This window comes from Copadichromis virginalis, linkage group LG6, assembly GCF_057382275.1.
Source record: "Copadichromis virginalis isolate Kocher_CV1m ecotype Utaka linkage group LG6, C_Virginalis_male_GT1.1, whole genome shotgun sequence".
Taxonomy (NCBI): domain Eukaryota; kingdom Metazoa; phylum Chordata; class Actinopteri; order Cichliformes; family Cichlidae; genus Copadichromis; species Copadichromis virginalis.
Window position 1 is genome coordinate 30,494,648 of NC_140623.1, and position 20,189 is coordinate 30,514,836.

A 20,189-nucleotide genomic window follows, 5' to 3' on the forward strand; every position below is an offset into this window, starting at 1 on the left:
GCCAGGTTGCCAGGTCAGTAACCCACGCCCGTCAGCACAGACCCTCCCCTAGCCCCGCTGCATGCAGCCGCGAGGAAACAGTCACCTGAGAGCCAACAGAGCCCCCAACCGGACGTGACCGCTACCCCGGGTTGAGCCCCCCAAGGAAGATGCCTCCGGGGAACCCCCCGACGCCCTAAGCCTGTCCCTACCCCCTCACCAATCACAACAGTGAAGGCGGGACCAAACTATGACCCCCCACCCCCACTAGGTGATGGAGCTGATAAAAGGGGCCCAGAGCAATTGATCTAATGTGGTGGTAGAGGCTGTGTCAAGACTAATGTAATCTAATAGATAATTTCTATATTGGTTAGAATTAAGATTATTTTTATTTTTCCAGTTCATGAGGACTGTTTTCTTGGCTATGCATAGGGCAGTGAAGATCATATGGGCTATATTCTTTTCTGAAGTGACATTATCTAAGCTGCCCAACAAACACACTAAGGGGGAGGTTGGAATGTTACATTTCAGACACTTTGATAAGTCTTCACATATCTCGCGCCAAAACTTTTGCACTGGTGGACAGAACCAAAGAGCGTGGATGTAATTGTCTGGTGTATTGCCTTGACAGTGTGAGCAGTTGTTGGAAGATGTAAAGCCCATCTTGAACATCCGATGACCTGTATAGTGCACTCTATGAAGTATTTTGTATTGTATTAATTGCAGACTGGGATTTTTAATTAATTTAAAAGTTTTTAAGCAAATCTGAGACCAGAAGTTTTGGTCTAGGTTGACTGATAAATCTGCTTCCCACTTTGCAGTAGGAAGGGATATTGATTCATCTAATTTAGAAAGTGTTCTGTATATTTTAGATAATAATTTGGGGGATTTAAGAGTAAGAAAATGTGCCGCACTTGGTGGTGTTTGTAATTCAACTTGACTGAGGTTAAATTTCTTTTTTACTATGGATTTAATTTGTTGATATTCTAAAAACCTTGTCTTGTTGATCCCATATTGTTCAACTAGTCTGTCAAATGGAATAAATTCTGTTCCCTCTAATATATGTTCTAAGTATTTAATTCCTTTACAACTCCATTCTGGGAAATTAATCATATTATTGTTTTGTAATATGTCAGGGTTATTCCAGATAGGTGTACGTTTGCATGGGATTAATGAAGACTCCGTTATTTTTAGAAACTCCCACCATGCTGTTAGAGAAAAGCTGATGTTGATACTTTTAAAGCATTCATGTCTTTTGATGTTTGAGCTAATAAATGGTAGGTCTGAAATCTCTAGATCCTTGCATAGTGCCTGTTCAACATCTAGCCAGGGCTCAACTAAGAAGGTATGTTTTAACCATTCTGAGATGAACTGAAGCCTGTTGGCTAAGAAGTATTGGTGAAAATTAGGCAGATCTAATCCTCCTCTATCCTTGGTTCTTTGTAGCGTTTTTAAGCTAATACGCGGGGGTTTATCTTTCCAAAGGAATTTGGAAATATATGAATCCAGAGATCTGAACCAATCTTGTGATGGTTTGTTAGGGATCATCAAAAATAAGTAATTTATTTTTGGCAAGATCATCATTTTTATAGTGGCGACCCTTCCCATGAGTGATATGGGTAAAGATTTCCATCTAGTCAGATCGCCTTCTACTTTCTTTAGAAGTGGGATGTGGTTTAGTTTAGTTAAGTCTGAAAGCTTAGGAGAGACATTAATACCTAAATATTTAATATTTCCGGATTGCAGTGGGGCAGAGGAAGAATTATGGAAGGAGCAGTTAATGGGGAGAACTGTAGATTTTGGCCAGTTAATTGAATAATCTGAAACTCTTGAAAACCAGTTTATTAAAGTAATTACCTCAGAGAGGTAGTATCTTGCAATAGTGGCATAAATGAATTGAAGGTTAAGGAGATGTAAGTATTTCAGAGGTGCTTTGTACATCTCAGGACCTTCCATCTTGGACGTAAGGTCATGGTCACCCAAGTCCACATAAACTTCATTAAAAAGAAACATTTTAAGGATAAAGCCCGACTGAGTAAAGACCAGTGGATGCACTCCAGTCCTATCAGCCATCTGAGGGAGAGCTTAGCCTGTGCTGTGGCATAAGATGCCAAAATGTGGAACAAATACTTCTAACTTGCTTCCCAGTAAATGTATTTATGCAAAATTGTCCTCACATTCTCCGTGTGCTCATTTTTTTTGTCCACCCTCTTTGTTCTCATTTTGCTCCATCTCTCATTCCTGTTTTCATGCTTTTATCTTTTGCTCTCTAATCCTCGTTTTTCTGTCCTACTTCATATTTCCAGGCTTTCCTACACACACACACACACACACACACACACACACACACACACACACACACACACACACACACACAATTTTTTTAACTCACTCTCTCACTCTGCAGGGACCAGGAAGTGAGTCAGAGTCCGGGATCTTAGAGCTGAATCTATACTAAAGGATGGACCCCTCTCTCTTGTTTAGTGTGAAAAAGACCACGGCAGGGGGGCATGGATCACGCTGGCCTTTATTTTAATACATTTGCAAAAAAATCAAATTAAATAAATATTTAATTTATTTAAATACATGAATACACGTTTATGTTTTGATGAAAATGTGCATCACACTGTATCGCATTATGTGTGATGGGAGGGGTCCGGTGGCATTTTTCAAGATAAAATACGAGAGAGAAAAAAGTCTAAAACTGGCAGAATTCTCTGATAATTTTATAGGATTTTTATCAGTTAGCAGAAACGATACGTGGATTTTTCGTTGTGAAAAGATCTGCTCTTGCTTTTCTACTCTTACGAGCTCAGCGATGTTGCACGCTGACTGCTCCGACTTCAAAGTTGTTTTGATGGATGTTTTCAGAAATATTTCATCACTGGTGATCCTTTCAACTCTAAAGTTCCTGCACAGTCACAAAGCAAATCTCTCTCCTAGCAGTGGTGGCGTGTTTTTTAAAGACTTTTCCTTGATTTTAAATATGCATTTAAACACTTGAAGCCCAGTTTTCAGTGCGTGTGTACGAGTGTTCGTTATTACCGTGTTCGTTTCTGTACACTTGTTGATCATTTCTTCATTTTATGTGCACTCGGTAAAAGCTAGAACCGTTTTCCACCCGCACATGACGACCGCCAGTAGAGTGACGTTTTCTTCATTTAACAGCTGTTACCATCACCGTTTCCAATTGGCTAGATCCGTTATAGGTGTGGTCTGGAAGAGCGATGCTGCGTCCATTGTTAAACCGACCAGTTTTATTTTGAACACTGAGCTGTAAAGAAGCTTGAGCCGTGTGTGATCCGTATGTATGCTGCGGTTATAAACGTCATTTACAAAATGTTGTGGTAAAAAAGAAGTGCACTTGTTCGAGGAATTTTTCTCTTCTTCTTTTTTGTGTGTTTTGAGTTAAATTTCCACCTGTTGCAGGATTGAAGACACCACCAGCTCACTGTAAGGAATTAAACGAAAGCTGTGGTCGATCAATCTCTGCAACTTGGTTTGAAGTCCGATTGAAGTTTGGGAGAAAGTGGAGCATTAATTAAGCAAAACGAGGATCGACACGCAAGTCCTTTCCCCCCAAGCCATGATCACTGGTACCGTGCGCTCCTCACGGTGTGCGTAAGCTGCTGTGGAGAATCTTCACATTATGAGACGCCATGGCATGGTGTGACCGAGGGGTTCAGACTTTGCTGGCTATTGTGGGGGCCTTCGTCGCCTTTAGCCTCATGACCATCGCCATCGGCACCGACTACTGGCTTTATTCCCGAGCCTATATTTGCAATGCAACTAATGCCACAACCGACGAAACCCAGATGCAAACCAAGAAAGTCAAAGGGGACCTGACGCACTCCGGGCTGTGGAGGATTTGCTGCATCGAAGGTAAACAAAGTCTGGTACCTTATGCAGTGACTGTGTAAGTTTCCAAACTTTTTTTTGTTTTATTTCGACTGCTTATGAACGATTTTCTCACTGTTGCGCCACCTGATTTCTTCCGAATGTTTGCTTTAACGTGGGGGAGGTGACGGTGTGCACAGAGATTAATTAAATAGTCAACGAGTCTGAACACCTGACCAGACCAGAAACGTTGCTAATTTCTAAAAAAGTTCGCATTTGTTTGGAACCTGCGTGTGATATTATAACAAACCATTTAACACAATTTCCTTAGGGATTAATAAAGTATGCTGATTCTGAACTTTATTATCAGAGTCAATTCTCCCTTTTTTGATGGAATGACATGAAACATAATTTAATAATTTACACAAGTATTATATTTTCTACGAGAATCTGAGTGAAAGAGCTTCGTGTTGCGCACCAAGGAGGAGTTGTGTGTGCGTAACGAATCTTTTACATCTTTCCCCCCCCTTTAAGGTAAATTATACATTCACTGAAAAGGGAAAGAGCGGAGAGATGATGAATTGAACACGAATACGATTTAATGCTGTGAGTTTGCTTCTATGGCAGAGCATGGAAGAATGATCCCAGTTTTCGCATTCAGAGGGGGCGCAGCGCTTTCCGGTGTATTAGACTTTGTTTTAATCTGTTCCGAGGAGCGTCTGACTTGTTGTTTCAGGGAATTTTGTTGTTTCCCTCAGCTGTTCTGCATCTCGCTCCTGATCGCCTTTCCATGTTGTGAGAAAAGGTCGTTAATGTTTAGGCACACCTATCCACCGTCCATCGGACCGCTTCCTTGAAAAGACTTAAAATAAACGCAAACAATCACCTGATCCGCGGAAGTAGTCACCAATGACGTCTTCGATTGTGGCGCTGTCCATTACCATTGGTTCTGAAATTCTCAGTCTTGATGATTTTTTTTTCTTTTACCTGAAGAACAATTAAATTCTTCACAACAATAGAAGAATGCTCCGTCAAACAAAGCGCCTTTTTTCGTCAATGACGAAGTACCTTACTGCGTTTCATAATTCACATGTATTTACAAAGCTGCAAAGCAGGCTACCACCAGTAACTTGGAGAACAACTTGGGGTACAGTGCCTTTTCCAAAGAGTTGGGGTGAGGGATCTAAGAGACAAGGCATTTTCCCAGAACCCAGGCGTCTGTCTTGTGTGGAGATGAATACAGCCATTATTGAACTCACACTCCAAGCACCAACCATTACCATTACTACTTTTACTGGAATTTCATGTTTTGTTTTGTTTTTTAAAGCCTGGCTATTTATGGATTTCTTGTAATCCTGTTACTCAAAAGACATGTTCCCTCTCTCAATCTTCCTAAGAGATTCAAGCAGACGTGCACGCTGTTCTAAACATCTTCCCTCTGCACCATCTTCTCATTTCCTGCTTAAAATATTAGAAGGGTGTTACAACCTGCATGGACCTGGAACTGAAAGTAACACAACTTATCTTGCTCTTTTCCTTGTTCTCTCTCATGCATAGAGAACATCAGCACTTTTGCTGCAATACTGTGTAAGTCTATCTAGTGGCACACCTCTATATCTGCATACAAACCCAGGCTAAGTCAACATGTCCAGTCAGTTGGGATACAGCCTCTTGAAAACGGTAGTACTAAATGCATTCCTGAAACGTTAAAAAAAAAGTCTCTCAGTTTCTACAACTTAGTGTATAATTCGAAGGAATCTATCCTGTTTTATTAAGTAAATTCAACAGCATAGATGCTGGGTGAGCCTCAGGAGATGTTGGCTAATGTTGCAAAGAGTAGCAAACAGACATCTATGAGTGCCTTGTGTTGTAGAACAAGCTGATGGTTAGATGAAGGTGAGCACTGGTGGATAATGAACTCTAATGGAATACAAGTGGAGTCATGCTGAAATAAGTAAAAAACTCACACTTAGGGACTCACCGCTAGATTCAAGCAAACACTTGGTCTGACTTTAAATTTTCAGTTCATGCAGGTCATGAAAGGTTAGTTAACTGTTATGTGGCTTTGTATGTGGTGATGAGGGTTAGGGTTGTTTTTCTTGTGTGTGTGTGTGTGTGCGCGCGTGTGTGTTGGCTGATGAATGCATTAGTAAGATGTCAAAGGCGTCCTCTGAGAAGAGCTAGAAATGTGATTCTGGGTTGCTGGGGGGAGGTTGCTATGGTGAAGCTATGCTGAGCAATAAAAGATGGGCCCTGCTCTCTCAGACACAGGGGCTCTTGGGAGATACCTCCCCCAGTGAGCTTTCTTTTCTTTTCTTTTCTTTTCTTTTCTTTTCTTTTCTTTTCTTTTCTCCTGACATTCCCTTGATCATTTTGTTACTGCTGCTGCATGAAATATTGATATGGTTATTTTACTTTCACAAATGTTTGATTTATATGCATACAATCAACTATACCATAGCAGTGAATGTACCGTTCTGAACTTGTTAAAAGATTTAAAGTTATATCACTTCTTAATTTTTTTTTTAAGTTGACAAGAAGAGTGCTTCCACCTATGAATAGCCAAAAACGTACTTTAGAAAGAATGCACTAAAATAACAACATGAACCAAATACAGCAAAACTGAATCCACCTGTGACTGCTGACAAGTTAAATTCTGTAATCACTGGGGGGGGGAAAAGAGTACACTTGTGATTTACTATTAACCTGTGAAAGTGTATGAACATATTTAAAATGGACAAAGAATGGACCAGAGAAAGGAAAAATTCAGACTGAGACAGAAGGAAAGGACAGCGCAAGATCTTTAACCAGCTAATAATTTGTTGATTCACAGTGTCAGGAGTAATCGGGACCCACGTAAAAATACCAAAAATCACACCCACAGCAGCTGTCCTCCTAAAATGACATCAAAGACACTGTGATACTTGCACAGTCTCGCTGTGAAAGACAAATGGGCAAATGTGTTATGGTCAAGAAAAAAAAACTTATTTGGTGCTAAAGAACATAGAAAGAAGCTGCTGGGAGCTCTTTGAAACCAAGATAAATTTACTCTGTTGAGATGAGGTCGAGCATATTTGGAGTAAGTCTAACCTAACTGCCACAGTGAATGTATTGTCCCCACAGTGAACATACAGAGGGGGGAGCTCAGGTTGGATATTGGTAAGATTTTATTGAAGGAAATGTCATTATTGATTGTGTCTGTAGGTCCATTTCCCTTATTGATTCCAGATCAATGTTCTGTCTGGGGGGAAAAAGTTAGCGTACACATTTTTGTCAGCTTTAATGCAAGTGTTTTATATCTGAGCCTCAACAGTTTAAAAAACAGGCAGAAATGTATGCTATCGATTTGGAACTCACAACTCTCTTAAAAACATGCCAGGATTGATCACAGGATGGATCAAAGCTATGAATAAGCTTGGATGCATAACGTGCAGAGACTGGACACCTTGGAATTAGCTCTAAACTGCACCTGATTCTTGATTTTTGATTTTATTCATGACACCATGACTGTCTGTGGATAGACCAAAATATCAGGTGAAAAGATGACTTTCATTCTCCCAGATGTTTGGCTGAGGAACAATATTATAAAATATGAATATTACACAAAGCACACTAAAAAAACCATTTCTAATGAAGTTAAAACTATGGCCTGAGAAACACAGCCCCTGTAGCTGAACAAAACAATTCCCAAACTGGCTGAACATTTAATAATAATGTATACTTAATTAATCCCCGTGGGGAAATTCCTCTCTGCATTTAACCCATTCACTCTGTGAAGCAGTGGGCAGCCATTGGGCGCCCGGGGAGCAGTGTGTAGGGACGGCACCTTGCTCAGGGGTACCTCAGGGTAGTCGTTCAGTGGATTCAAACCCCCGACCTTCCGATCATGGGGGCCACCACCCTACCTACTGAGCTATCCCTGCCCCATTTCTCCAAAAATGTGTGTTACACAGATATTCCTAGGGTATTTAAAAGTAGAATGGGAGGCAGAGCCTTTGGTTGAGACCTTTTTCTGTGGAACCAGCTCCCAGCTTGGATTCGGGAGACACACATCTCAACTTTTAAGAATAGGCTTAAAACTTTCCTTTTTGATAAAGCATATAGTTAGGGTTGGATTAGGTGACCCGGAATCCTCTGTGTGTCTAGGCTTTTTTTCCCCTGTCTCCCTCCCCTCACCCCTGACTGGTCGTGGCAAATGACCACCCCTCTCTAAGCCTGGTTCTGCCAAAGGTTTCTTCTTGCTAAAAATTAGTTTTTCCTTCCCACTGTTGCCAAAGCACTTGCTCAGAGGTGGTCATCTGATTGTTGTAGTCTTGACCTTACAGTGTAAAGTGCCTTGAGGAAACTGTTTTGGGGCTATTTAAGTAAAATAGAATGGGGAAATTCCCCATGCAATGGAGGATAGGGTAGGTCATCAATTCTTAATGATTCCTAATGGATTAAGCAACACAGTGGAGTAGATTATTTCATTTTTATTATAATACATTTTAGCTGTCAGCTGTGTTGTTATTTTTTTACTCGTATGTTCAGTCTAGAAGCCATATAATCATAGTAATGTTATTGATTTTTGAATTTTCTGACACTGATATAACATTCCTGGGCTATACATCCAACTGTAACCCTACATATGTGTACTTTATATATGAAATTTTAATATTCTACACCTGTTGCTCCTTAGACCTTTTGGATTACACACTCAAAAAAACTGATCCAGTGTCACTAAAATAGTATGTTTACAAATATAACAAATATACATTAGAGTAACACAGTAATCTTATTTAACAAGTTTTCTTGGTACAAAAAAATTGAAAAGAAAACTGAGTGGATAAAGAGGTTTTAGAAAATGGAAGTGAAGTGGCTTATTCAGACATGATTGTGGCGAGAGAGAAAAAGACAGAATGGGTGTTCAAAGAGACTGAAAGAGTGAATTTAAGAGCGTGGAGCCAACAGACTGAATCTGGGCTGTTAGGGATGTTTCATCACTTTATCACAGCCTGACTTTAATTTTCTTTCCCAGCTGTCTCAGAAATTAACCCTAAGAATCATAAATTTTGCACATCAAAACCGTGCGCTGGTGGCAACACTGACATAAGCTCTAAATGTGAAACGTAGAAGTTTTCTTTGCACTCATAGTGTCACGTTGTCTAAGTGCATGTCCTGCCTCATAAAACATTTCCATCCCAAAAATGTATGAACCATCTGAATGAGCTGTCGATCATAGAAACGTGATCTAGCTTGAGGATGCGTAAAGCCACTTGGGCATAGAAGAAGCAGCCAGTGATTGCAGCTAATCAGCCAGTGTTCGTGCTGATTTTGATTTTTAACCCTCAACTCACTCCTGACCAAACTAATAACAAATGCTCAAACATTAGTGGAAATCCTGTTCCCAGTATTTGCAACAGTGCATTTGAATGCACTGAATAACAGATTGTAGATGCAGAAAACCGGCTTCAAAGCTACCTGGTGGAGATTTCCATACGCTGGTCTATGATATTGTAAGGTTCAGTAACAGTTAATGAGTGCCTGCAAATCAAAGGCACCTCATTCCAGATTCAAGATTCAAGACTCTTCATCGTCATCATGCAAGTGTAATGAAATTAAGACAATACTCCCTCATATGGTACAAGAAAAAAGGCTTAAATAATATCAATACAATACAATATAAAGACAGGATAGGAATACAAAGTACAATATTTAAACACAATTAACTGATTAACTGATGTATTATAGTAAATTATAGTGAGTTTGGCACTTAATAGTGCATTTATTTAGAGGCTATGTATATGTCTATGTAACGTAACGAAAAGTGCACCTCACATGAGGTATTTTACATATTATAAAATGTACATAATGATTGCACATAAGGTTTGGAGTGTTACAGTTAGAGGTGGATGCAACTTTCTATGATTATTAGTTATTTAGTTGTTAGTGGTGATACAAATACAAAAACAGATGAGGAAATTCATAAGTATTTGAAGAGGTTTAAAGAGTTAAGACTGATTTAAAAAAAACACCTGAAATGCAAAGAGTTGTCAAAGACATTGATGCCTAGCAATGAGGGGGAAAAAACAGCGATGAAGCTGATGAAAACTAATGAGAAGCTCACAGTGAATTACTTCCTGGTGATTCTGGTCTGTCAGTGGATGTCACTGGGTGTATTCTTGAAAGCTTGTTGTCCCTTTAAGCTGATGTGATCAACAGATCTGACTCCTGAAGCCACGCCGACTTCTTTGCTTACAGTATTTTGACTCGGACTTGGCCAGTGTTCAAGGCAGAAAAGAATTCGTTGCTGAATTCTTAACTACACTCCACGGGCCCAGTGGAAGCCCCTATGCCTACTTCCAGTGACTACAGTGCACATTGAATTGTTGTCAAAAGATGAGACATTCTTGCCTGTAAAACTGAAAAACATCTCATTAAACAATTCTGCCATGGATGCTGGAATAAGACTGTCATAACAAATTTGCAACTTGAAGGGAAGAAAGACAATCCTCCATCCTTTACAGAGCTCTTGGGGATGACACCATCGCGATCAGATTCATTGGCTATGACAGCAAGCAACTGGCATAGCTGAAGTTTGGAAAAGTCAATAAGATGTGAGTTAACTCACATCTTATTGACTTTGTCGCCCTGCCAGGCAAAGTGAAGGAAAATTGATGTTGAATAGTGACAGACTTTTTGGATTATAAATAGTGATTAGAAACATCTCCCTCTAAAACAGCTGCTCTTCCTTATGGACTGTTTACATGCACCCATGTTCTACAAGGTAGATGTCACTTGATTGCTTATGCCTGAGTTCAAGAATCTACTGCATGTGAACTAGGATAGAATATCAGTACTTCATCTCTTCCCCTTAATTGTAGTGTAATATTGGCACGTTGGACGACTCTTCCACATTTATTCACATTAGCAATTTGAAATCTACAGAATTAAACGGGACAGGGCTGACAATCGACAGGCATGGTTTGATTTCTTGGATTAAGATACTGTGTGTATTTGATTTAAGTTCTAATAAATTCTAATCTAGAAGTTCAGGCAGGAAATTCAAGAGCCAGACTTTAAATTCAAAGTCTAACCTTTCAATATTCATAATGCTCCAATGTTTTATTCTCTTAAAAGTGGAGGGAAGATTTTCTCAGTGAAGAGCTTGGGTGAATAGAAGGTGCCCGAGGGCTTGGGAACTTCAGAATCTCAGATCCACAGTGGTCTGCCCTCAAATGGTTTTTGACATGGTTATGGGTGAAAACAGGACATGTCTGCTCCCGGTTAGATATACTTTGCCGAGAATAGACTTTAGCTTTCTGCAACATATTTGTCTCAGGTTCATAAAAGTTGCATGCTGATCGAGTGAACGGTCGATGTGTGGCTCCTTTTATCTCTGAGCTTCTCGTGTTAACTTTCAACATGAAGACCCAAATTGCTGTTTTAATTTTTGTAGTTTCGAACCTGCACAGACTCTTTCTGCCACAAGTCACATTCACATTCACACTCAGTGTGTTTTTTGGCTTTTGCACAGGTATCAACAAAGGAAGCTGTTTTCGGATCAATCATTTTCCAGAGGATAACGACTACGATACAGACAGCTCAGAGTACATCTTACGTAAGTCACTGCAACCGCTTCATCTTCAAACACTCCAACACTTAATCCCTCTCTCCCTGCTCTTTCCTTCTTTTTTTTCTTGAATGTGATAGAGTTATTACCAGGCTACTTAATGTGTTATGGCATGTCTATCCCTTTCCCATAAAAAGCCTGATGTCATGACAGCAATTGGAGCAATGGAGATAATGAAGTGTGTTGTGTGCCGAGTAATAAGGCCCGTCCAAAACAAGCCAGACTTTGGCCACATGAGAGCAGATTTCATATTTGGCCTTGGCCTTTTGCTTAATACCCTTGTTAAAAATAAATAAACAAACAGATGCACTGAAAATTACAGAGCATTTAATCATTTTACTGAATATTTATTTATGTTTCAGGTTTCAGATCAGCTCTGTGCCTCAAGGCAACTGTTACCATTTCGTGTGTTGTCCACAATATGAATTTCAATAAGCTCAAGAAAAATTTATTCTGGAATCACTTGGTTATGTTTTTTTTTTTTTTAAAGGCAGCTGAATATGCTAGCTGGACTGTGTATCTGTAAAAACCTTTATGCGCTGAACCACTGGACATTATTTCACTTCATTTGTTTCACTCGTGGAAGAGTAATGATGCTTGTTTGGCAGGGCGTGTCACTTACTGCCGTTTATTCAGCTTTTAGGCTGCTCACAAATTCCCTCTAGTGGCATTTAAGTGTTGGACATCAATTCAAGTATTAAACAGTTTTTTATTTTAAACATACCCATCACAATTTTTGCCTATATGCTAACTGAAACCATTTAGAAAGAGAAATTACTATATTTCTATATTTTGCGGGAAAAAGATAAATTGTATCGGTTTAAATTCTGATGATAAAACAAGGCGAATAAACGATTCCAGTTATTTTACTAATGTGTGGTGCTGTACTGCAGTAACTGTAAAAAATAAAAACTTACAGTATAGCTGCCTAGCCTGTGGGTTAGACTTGGATTTGTAGTTTTGGACTAGAAAATGTGTTAAAGGCTTGGGCTTGGGTTGGCAAGTGAGACTGCAATCAACCAAAGGATTGCTGAAGCACAGACAATGTTCTGGTGTTAAGCAGTGAGCATTTAAAGGTAACTTCAGCAGCTACAGTCAGTGGGGCTTTGTTCAGACTCTATGCACCTGTAAGTAATCTTGCACTCACTCAAAGCAGAGAGAGAGAGAGAGCCTGCAGACTAAAGAAGACAAGACAAAACAGAGGCCTTGGCAACAACCACTGTTACTGTTAGCAGTTCCGCTAAGTCCTCATGTGGTGCTCACTAAAGCAATAATGAAATGGTGAAATGTAAAAAATTAAAAAATGATTCTAACTGATGAGATGGTGATGGATTAGCTGAACTGTTTTAGTAAGGACCTTGGAAATATGAGTGAATTACTTTTTAGTGGAAAACTAAACTTGTCAGCCACATAAGGTCATTGTCAGTCAATCATTCTTTTCATCACTTTTAGCCTGCACACAGGTTGTATGGACCCTAGAAGATTATTGAACATTTGTTGGAAAGCTGAGTTCATTTTCACTAGCCTTCACCAGTGTTTAATCAAAAATCCCTTTCTCAGTTGGAACCTGTCTGACAAAGTGAGGGACGCTAAAAGTTAAAGAAGGTCAACAAAGGATGAGAAACATAGTGATTGACATATTTTAAACAGGAAGTTGTAGAATAGGAGGCAGAGCCTTCGGGCTGCAGGCCCATGTTCTGCACAACCAGCTTCCTGTTTGGATTTGGAAGACAGACACTCTGTACTTTCAAGATTAGGCTTAAAACGTTCCTTTTTCATGAAGTTTATAGTGAGTGCTGTATAACGTGAGCCTTAGTCATGCTGCTTCTATCTAGGCTGCTGGTGGTTCCCATGATGCACTTTCTTTTCCACTCACCTTTTTACTCCCTGTCTTTATGCACCACTCTGCATTTAATCCCTAGTTATTATTCATCTCTGACTCTCTTCCACAAAGTGTTTTTTTGTCCTGTCTCCCTCCGCCCACCCCTGAATGATCGCGACAAATGGCTGTCCCTCTCTGAGCCTGGTTCTGCCAGAGGTTTCTTCCTGTTAAAAGGGAGTATTTCCTTACCACTGTCGCCAAAGCACTTGCTCAGAGGGGGTCATCTGATTGCTTGGGTTTTCTCTGTTTTCTCTGTATGATAGTTGGGTCTGTAGTATCTGTAGTCTAGGATCAAACACCTGTGAAACTAATGGTATTTCTTTCAGTAGTAGTTGTCCTTTTTTAGTTAGTTCTCTTACCCATTAGACATAATGTCTGTGTGCCAGTATGTAATATAATCTAATATTGGGGGGTATATATTTTTCACCTGTGCTCCACTTTACAGTGGTTATCTTCTCTTTTTGAAGTAGTTTACATTATATTCTCAATTGTGCTGACAAGACATTTTCACACTCTCTGTCTCTCTCGTCTAAACAGGTATAGTTCGTGCATCAAGCCTGTTTCCAATTCTCAGCACCATCCTGCTGATGTTGGGTGGCCTGTGTGTTGGAATTGGACGCATCTACAGCAGCAAGAACAACATCCTGCTCAGTGCAGGCATCCTGTTTGTAGCTGCAGGTAGGACGAGTCAGACAGCGTACCACAGATAAAGAATCAAAACCAGGGTGACAACAAATAGATCGTGTGTAGTGCAAGAGAGTGAAAGAAGGAAAAGGTCAGGTTTTATTCTGAGATACAGTGCACTTCAAAAATGCCTTAAGTCATTAGAGTGCACCTTTCTCACACTCACAAAAGGACAATGGCAAAAACACTGATTTTCTTTACATGTAGAGTCTCAGTTTTGACCTTTCCTACAACAGCATTCCTTCTCTCATTTATCCTCTCTTCAGGCCTGAGCAATATCATTGGCATCATCGTCTACATCTCCAGCAATGCCGGCGACCCGAGTGACAAGAAAGACGAGGACAAGAAGAACCAGTACAGCTATGGTTGGTCTTTCTACTTCGGTGCCCTCTCCTTCATTGTAGCAGAGTCAGTGGGCGTTCTTGCAGTCAACATTTATATTGAGAAAAACAAAGAGACGCGCTCCCGATCCAAACGTGACTTCATCAAAAGCACCTCATCCTCTTCGCCGTACTCTCGCATACCAAGTTACCGCTACAGGCGGAGGCGATCGCGTTCCAGTTCCAGGTCAAGTGACCCATCCCGTGAGCCCTCCCCAGTGGGAATGAAGATTGGCGGAGGAATTGGGGGGGGACCAGGGCTGGGGCTGAATTTGCCAGTGGGCGGTATATCCCTTTATTCCCTGAGCAGGGACCCTTTGAAGGGTGGAAGTGGTACTGCAAGGCCCTACAGCCCAGAGCGGGACTCCAGGTTTTTACAAGTCCACAACTGCTTCCAGAGAGATGTCAAGGATGGAGGAAACAGGAGAACCACTCCAGTATGAGGTCAGGAGTGTATCCAACAATAAACTTGATGGTACACATTAGATGTTTACAGTTGATGAGAAAAGGGTATTTTCTCGCCAGGACTGTTTTTGGCAGCGGCAGCAATGAAAGGTCCAAATTTAGAGTTGCTTTTCTTACATCCCTCTGTGATAGAAAAACACCAGTATTTCAATGGGTGAGAGAGAAAAATGACTTTTAATGATTGTGGTTGCCACAATTTTGTAGCAATATTTGAAGAGTTTGGTTTTTGAAAAATATAATGCTTAAAATCTGGAAGGAATATTCTGCTCTTACAGAAAGAAATGTGCCCGTCCTTGTATTCTGTAAAGGTAGTCATTTATTACGTTGCCTTGAACCTTTAGTCTCAGAAAAGGAATTCTTTTGATTAAGATGAAAATAACCTGCCAAACTTGTTTGCAAAAGTGATCTATGTAACCGTTTGTTATCAGAATATAATCGTATTGTATTTGTTTGTACCTTAACACAAATGGTGCTAACTCAATCTGTACATCTTTTATAGTTTTAAGCCTTTCAAAGCCCATTTGAATACTTTTATTGCGTCTTAATAACCTTTACCATGTACATGAGTCATGTCATAAATATGTGTTGCCGTATGTGTGTGTGTGTGTGTTCCTGTCTAGCTATCTTTGTGAGGACCGAAATCTGCATTCTACTATTCTTGTGAGAACCACAGTCACTTGTGAGGACACACAACCCGGTCCACACAAGTTTGAAGGCCTTTTTGAGGCTCAAAATGTTTTAGTGTCAGGGTTACAATTAGGTTATGGTTAGGTTTAGGGTTAGGGTTAGGCATTCATTTTTAATGGTTAGCGTAAGGGGCTGGGGAAAGCATTATGTCAATGAAGGTCCTCACTAAGATCGCTGGACGGGGGTGTGTGTGTGTGTGTGTGTGTGTGTGTGTGTTATGAATCTCAAACACGCCTACCACACCATGGCGTAATTGTGCTATGAATATGGATCTCTGTATATATACTGTATATTAAAAGTGACAAGGCACATATTAATGTCAGTACATCCAGTATGCTGTGTAATGTGTCAGTGTTTATAGGTACAGACTGCCTGTGTAGTTTGTTCTCCATTCGCTCAGGGACGATGTACAGAACAAATGAGTTCCTTTCCTAAGCCAGACAGACTGTTACAGCTGGCGTGTTTAAAGGCATAGGTTATATCATGCTCTTTGTGTTGCTGTTCTCTAACAGGACTCCTGCTTCTGCCTTTACTTTCTTTGTGTTGGGGAAGGTTTTATGGGAGGGCTGTCTGGTACAGTTTTGATCACGCTCCAAAAAATACACTTGCAGACACTTGTAATCTCATATTTAAGTATTTCTGTATTATTACTGATCCATATCAAAATCAGCTGTTGGGGAAGTTATGGTTTTCAAAACAAAAAACAACAATAAAGATTTTTGTGTGAGGATGTAATAATGTGACTTTGTTTTGTATAGTCTAACTGTATAGATTTGGCATTATTATAGCAATGATGACTACAGTTAACCACAGATCCATTCATGCTCTTAAATGTTTTGGATTAAAGTTATTAATTATGCTCAAAGCAATTTCCCAAAAAAGATTTCTCTTCAAACTAATACCACAATAGACGTTGGTGCTATTGAACTAGCTAGCTAGCGTCTCTCAGTGACTTCCTTATATTTACATGCACTGTGTCTGTGGCATGTCTGATTTGGCAGATTTTTATACCTGATGCAACCAATCCCAGTCTCAATCTGGTGATCTTTCATGTGTTAGGTGAGTGTCTAAACCACTAATGGATAGAGTGGATTACTTTATAACCCACCTGGACCCTAGAGTTTGGGCGTTCTTTGAACCTCTTTCATTGATATCTGTTCCTTCAAAAGCAGCTACAACAATTGTTGTCTGCTAGATTTCACTAGAGTCATTAAAATGTCTGTTTCCACCCAGTTTTTGCTTCTTTTTGGGGTGAAATCCTTTTTTTTATTAGCCATTTAATTACTAATAATAATAATAATAATAATAATAATGGATTGGATTTATATAGCGCTTTTCAAGGCACCCAAAGTGCTTTACAATGCCACTATTCATTCACTCTCGCATTCACACACTGGTGGAGGCAAGCTACGGTTGTAGCCACAGCTGCCCTGGGGCAGACTGACAGAAGCGAGGCTGCCATATCGCTGCCATATAATAAGCAAGTATATGCACATCTGCATTAAACTGGACATGAATACAGCTTGCTAAACAAGCTTGCTAGCATTAGATGGTAACATTAGCTAACACAAATATATGGAGAGTTTTTAACACTGCAATCTCCCATTTAAATTGTGACTTCCTTATGGGATAATTTGACTACTATATATGAGCACATTTTGTATGTGTGTGTGTGTCAACGGGATATAATTAACTTAGTAAGCATGGCCACCCCCATGCAAATTTGTCAAGCTCATCCACCAGGGAGACAAATTCTAAAACTCAACTTTCAGCTGTCTTCACATTTGGTTTAATGCAAAATATGAGCTGAGACTCAGTCTGAAGAGACAGCATGCCGTTATTTTTCATAGCCTTTGCTTTTCCTCGTAGAAGTAGGTAATGACGCAGGGCTGATAGGCCTGTTATGTTCTACTATGAAGCTGCATGAAAGACAGGCGGCCAACCACAGGGTGTTAAAGGAAATCGGCATCAGCCAACTTAATGCTTGACTGAACTAACAGGCTCATAAATGCTCATCCAGACTTTGAAAAGCTTGTCCCCCTGTCTCCAAACAAGAGCTGGAGTAAAGTGGGTGTTTCGTATGTGTGTGTGTGTGCGGGAAGGGCTAGTATAAGTTCAAATTACTCATTCTTGGTATAGTACATCATGCTTGTCAGGCTTCCGTGTCATGGTTTGCTTCCCTGTTGGGTATTTTTAGCAGAAGCTGGAATCGGTTTAATTTGGTTGTTGGTTTTCGGAAATCGGTGTCACAGTGGTTGCACTGTGTGTTTAAGGCTACCGATCCATGAGAGGAGAGCCTGTATAGTCGCTGTAAAGTCCCTGCTCTCCCCGCTATCGTTGTCATTCAAGTCACTGAAGTGGACAAGGGTATGCCTTGAATTACAATAGACTTATTTTCCATCCTGCTTGTGTGTGATGTATCTTTATTATGCTGAACTGCTCTGATGACCCGGTTTCCATCCCAGCCCTGAATTTGAGCAATTCATCTTTCACCCCTCTCTCCAGCCATCACCCAAGCTGTTAAGCCCTATGAATGCCATGAGCCCCCACTGATATTTTCATCCATAAAAAAGCTATGCCCCCCTCTCTCTACCCCCACCCCTTCCTGTTGGGCGCCATCAAATTCTTCTCCAGTAATTGAGAGGAAAATGGCAGGGTCACCTCTCCATGCAGTCGCAGGACTAGCCAACATGCTTGTTAGCAGTAGTATCTTGCTGTTCAGGAAGGATAGAATAAGATTTCAGGATTTAAAGTCTGGTCCTATAAAGTTAATCAACCGACAATATTTATTGCTTTGACTTAAGGGACTGCACAAAGAAAAATCATTTTTGTGCGCTGTAACATGGTACTGCTACAAGGTCAGCCTCATACACCATGTTGTTGGCTTGAAGATATAAATATCATCTCCTGGGTCTAGGTACGGTTTGCCCCTCTGGGGGCAGGTGTACCTGGACCTGGGATATAGAGTATGTTTGGTGAGTGTGAATGTGTGTACAGTGTCTATTTGTGTCTGTCTCCACGTCGGGTGAGTGCCGAGTATTTGTTTGTGTATATGGGGGTGGGAATGCACGTTTGTGTCTGCGTGCGCCTGTTCGTCTGTGTCTATATGTCAGGTTCGGTCTTAGACTCCACCTCTCTGGGAACATCTCAGGCTCTCCGAGGTATGAAGGCCTACCTCCCCTCACCACACTCCCTGCCGGTGGCTGATGCCCTCAGACGTTGGTGTGTTGGTGGTTCCTGGGAGTCTGGGGATGGGCACTCATGTATGTACCAACTCAATCCTGGTGGCCGATTGGCGGGGCCTGGCGCCTGTGGCCCGGCTGGGCCCCTTCCGGGGGGTGGGGTGCCCTCAGGCCTCTTGCCTCTGGGCCTGAGGCTCGGTCCTCTCTGACACAGCTGGCTGCCGGCAGAGCCCGCGGGCACGTCACTGCAACCCCCTCTGGCCTCTGCTCCGTGGCTGCTGGGTGACCTCTCGTTTGGGGCTCTACTCAGCTCTTCCCAGGAGGGTGGCACGGTTGCCCGTGGTCCTCCTTGGGTCCTCGTACTCTGGGGCCTGGATCTCCTCCATACCTGCTTCATGCCCTGGGGGACGGGGCTATGGCTCCCCACACTCCCTAGCAGATCGTTACTTGGAGAAACCTTTTAAATACAAGCGTGTTGATCCACACAGGTTCACAGACACAAACTACACCTTTCTTGGCTGCTACCTCAAAGCACATTGTGTGCTGCCGATCTTGCGTACTGCACAATAACATTTAATATTTAGTATCTACTGTTATCTACTGTTAGCTAGTTTATTGTGATGGTGTTGTATTTATTATGTTGTTCTTTTTGTTTGTTTTCTCTTCTTTCTTTCTTTTTATCTCCATACAGGTGATCCAGGTGTTTTGTTTGTTTTTCTTTTTTTTCTTTCCCCCTTTCTCACCATCTCTTCTCTCCTCTATTTTTCTTTCTCTCCCTCTCTTTCTTTCATCCTTTCTCCCTGTCCTATCCTCCAGTCTCATCTGTAACAACCAAAAATCAAATAAAATAAATACATAATTATAATAAAGGTCACTCAAATGGACCAATATGGCAAGGCCATGATGATCCACTTGGTAAAGTAAATCCGCTTGGCATCTTTCTTGGATTTCAGACAACAATTCTGATGCCTAAAGATCCAAATGGGACAGGCAAAATAAATAAATAAATAAATAAATAATACAATTTAAAAATGAAGATATAAATACAAATCCAGGATCAGGTAGGTTAGGCAAACAAAATTTAATGGCAATAAAGCTAAAAAGGCCATGGAGCACAGGGAACATCCGTCCATCCATTTGGAGAATAGCCCAGCTGTCATCGGGCCCCACAGGGGGAACAAACAGAGAAGCAGATGATCTGACAGAGCAAAGGGAAAGACAAGGCTACACTGGAAACGAGGCACAGGTGGACACAGTTAGGAAAGTGTAGAGGCAGACATACAGGAACTCAAACTCAGAGGTGGCCTTCACAAGGAAAACCCATTAACAAAGCATAGGATGTGACTAGTTTTGTAATATGTCATCTTCCTATTGTTTATTAGCACAGAATGTGTTGTGAGGCTACAGAACGAATGTGAAACTCAGATATGATTTCCTCTGCTTGATCACATCTCTCTGGTTCCTCCCGATTTCTTTTTGAA

At 40.9% G+C, this 20,189-nt stretch overlaps 1 protein-coding gene across 1 annotated transcript; it reads left to right on the top strand.

Moving 5' to 3' along the window:
* The first annotated feature begins 3,254 nt into the window (after window positions 1-3,254).
* LOC146708090 (voltage-dependent calcium channel gamma-4 subunit-like) lies at window positions 3,255-16,657 on the top strand. Its single transcript, XM_085459828.1, has 4 exons — window positions 3,255-3,861; window positions 11,333-11,416; window positions 13,848-13,988; window positions 14,261-16,657. The coding sequence occupies exons 1-4, from the start codon at window positions 3,639-3,641 to the stop codon at window positions 14,815-14,817; spliced, it is 1,005 nt and encodes a 334-aa protein (XP_085315954.1). The 5' UTR covers window positions 3,255-3,638; the 3' UTR covers window positions 14,818-16,657.
* Window positions 16,658-20,189: the final 3,532 nt, after the last annotated feature.

Excerpts from the sequence above, each read along its gene's own strand:
- LOC146708090 (XM_085459828.1), top strand. The coding sequence starts at position 3,639 with ATGGCATGGTGTGACCGAGGGGTTCAGACTTTGCTGGCTATTGTGGGG. Across the intron at positions 3,862-11,332 it reads GAGGATTTGCTGCATCGAAG|GTATCAACAAAGGAAGCTGT; the intron begins GTAAACAAAGTC and ends GCTTTTGCACAG. Across the intron at positions 11,417-13,847 it reads CAGCTCAGAGTACATCTTAC|GTATAGTTCGTGCATCAAGC; the intron begins GTAAGTCACTGC and ends TCGTCTAAACAG.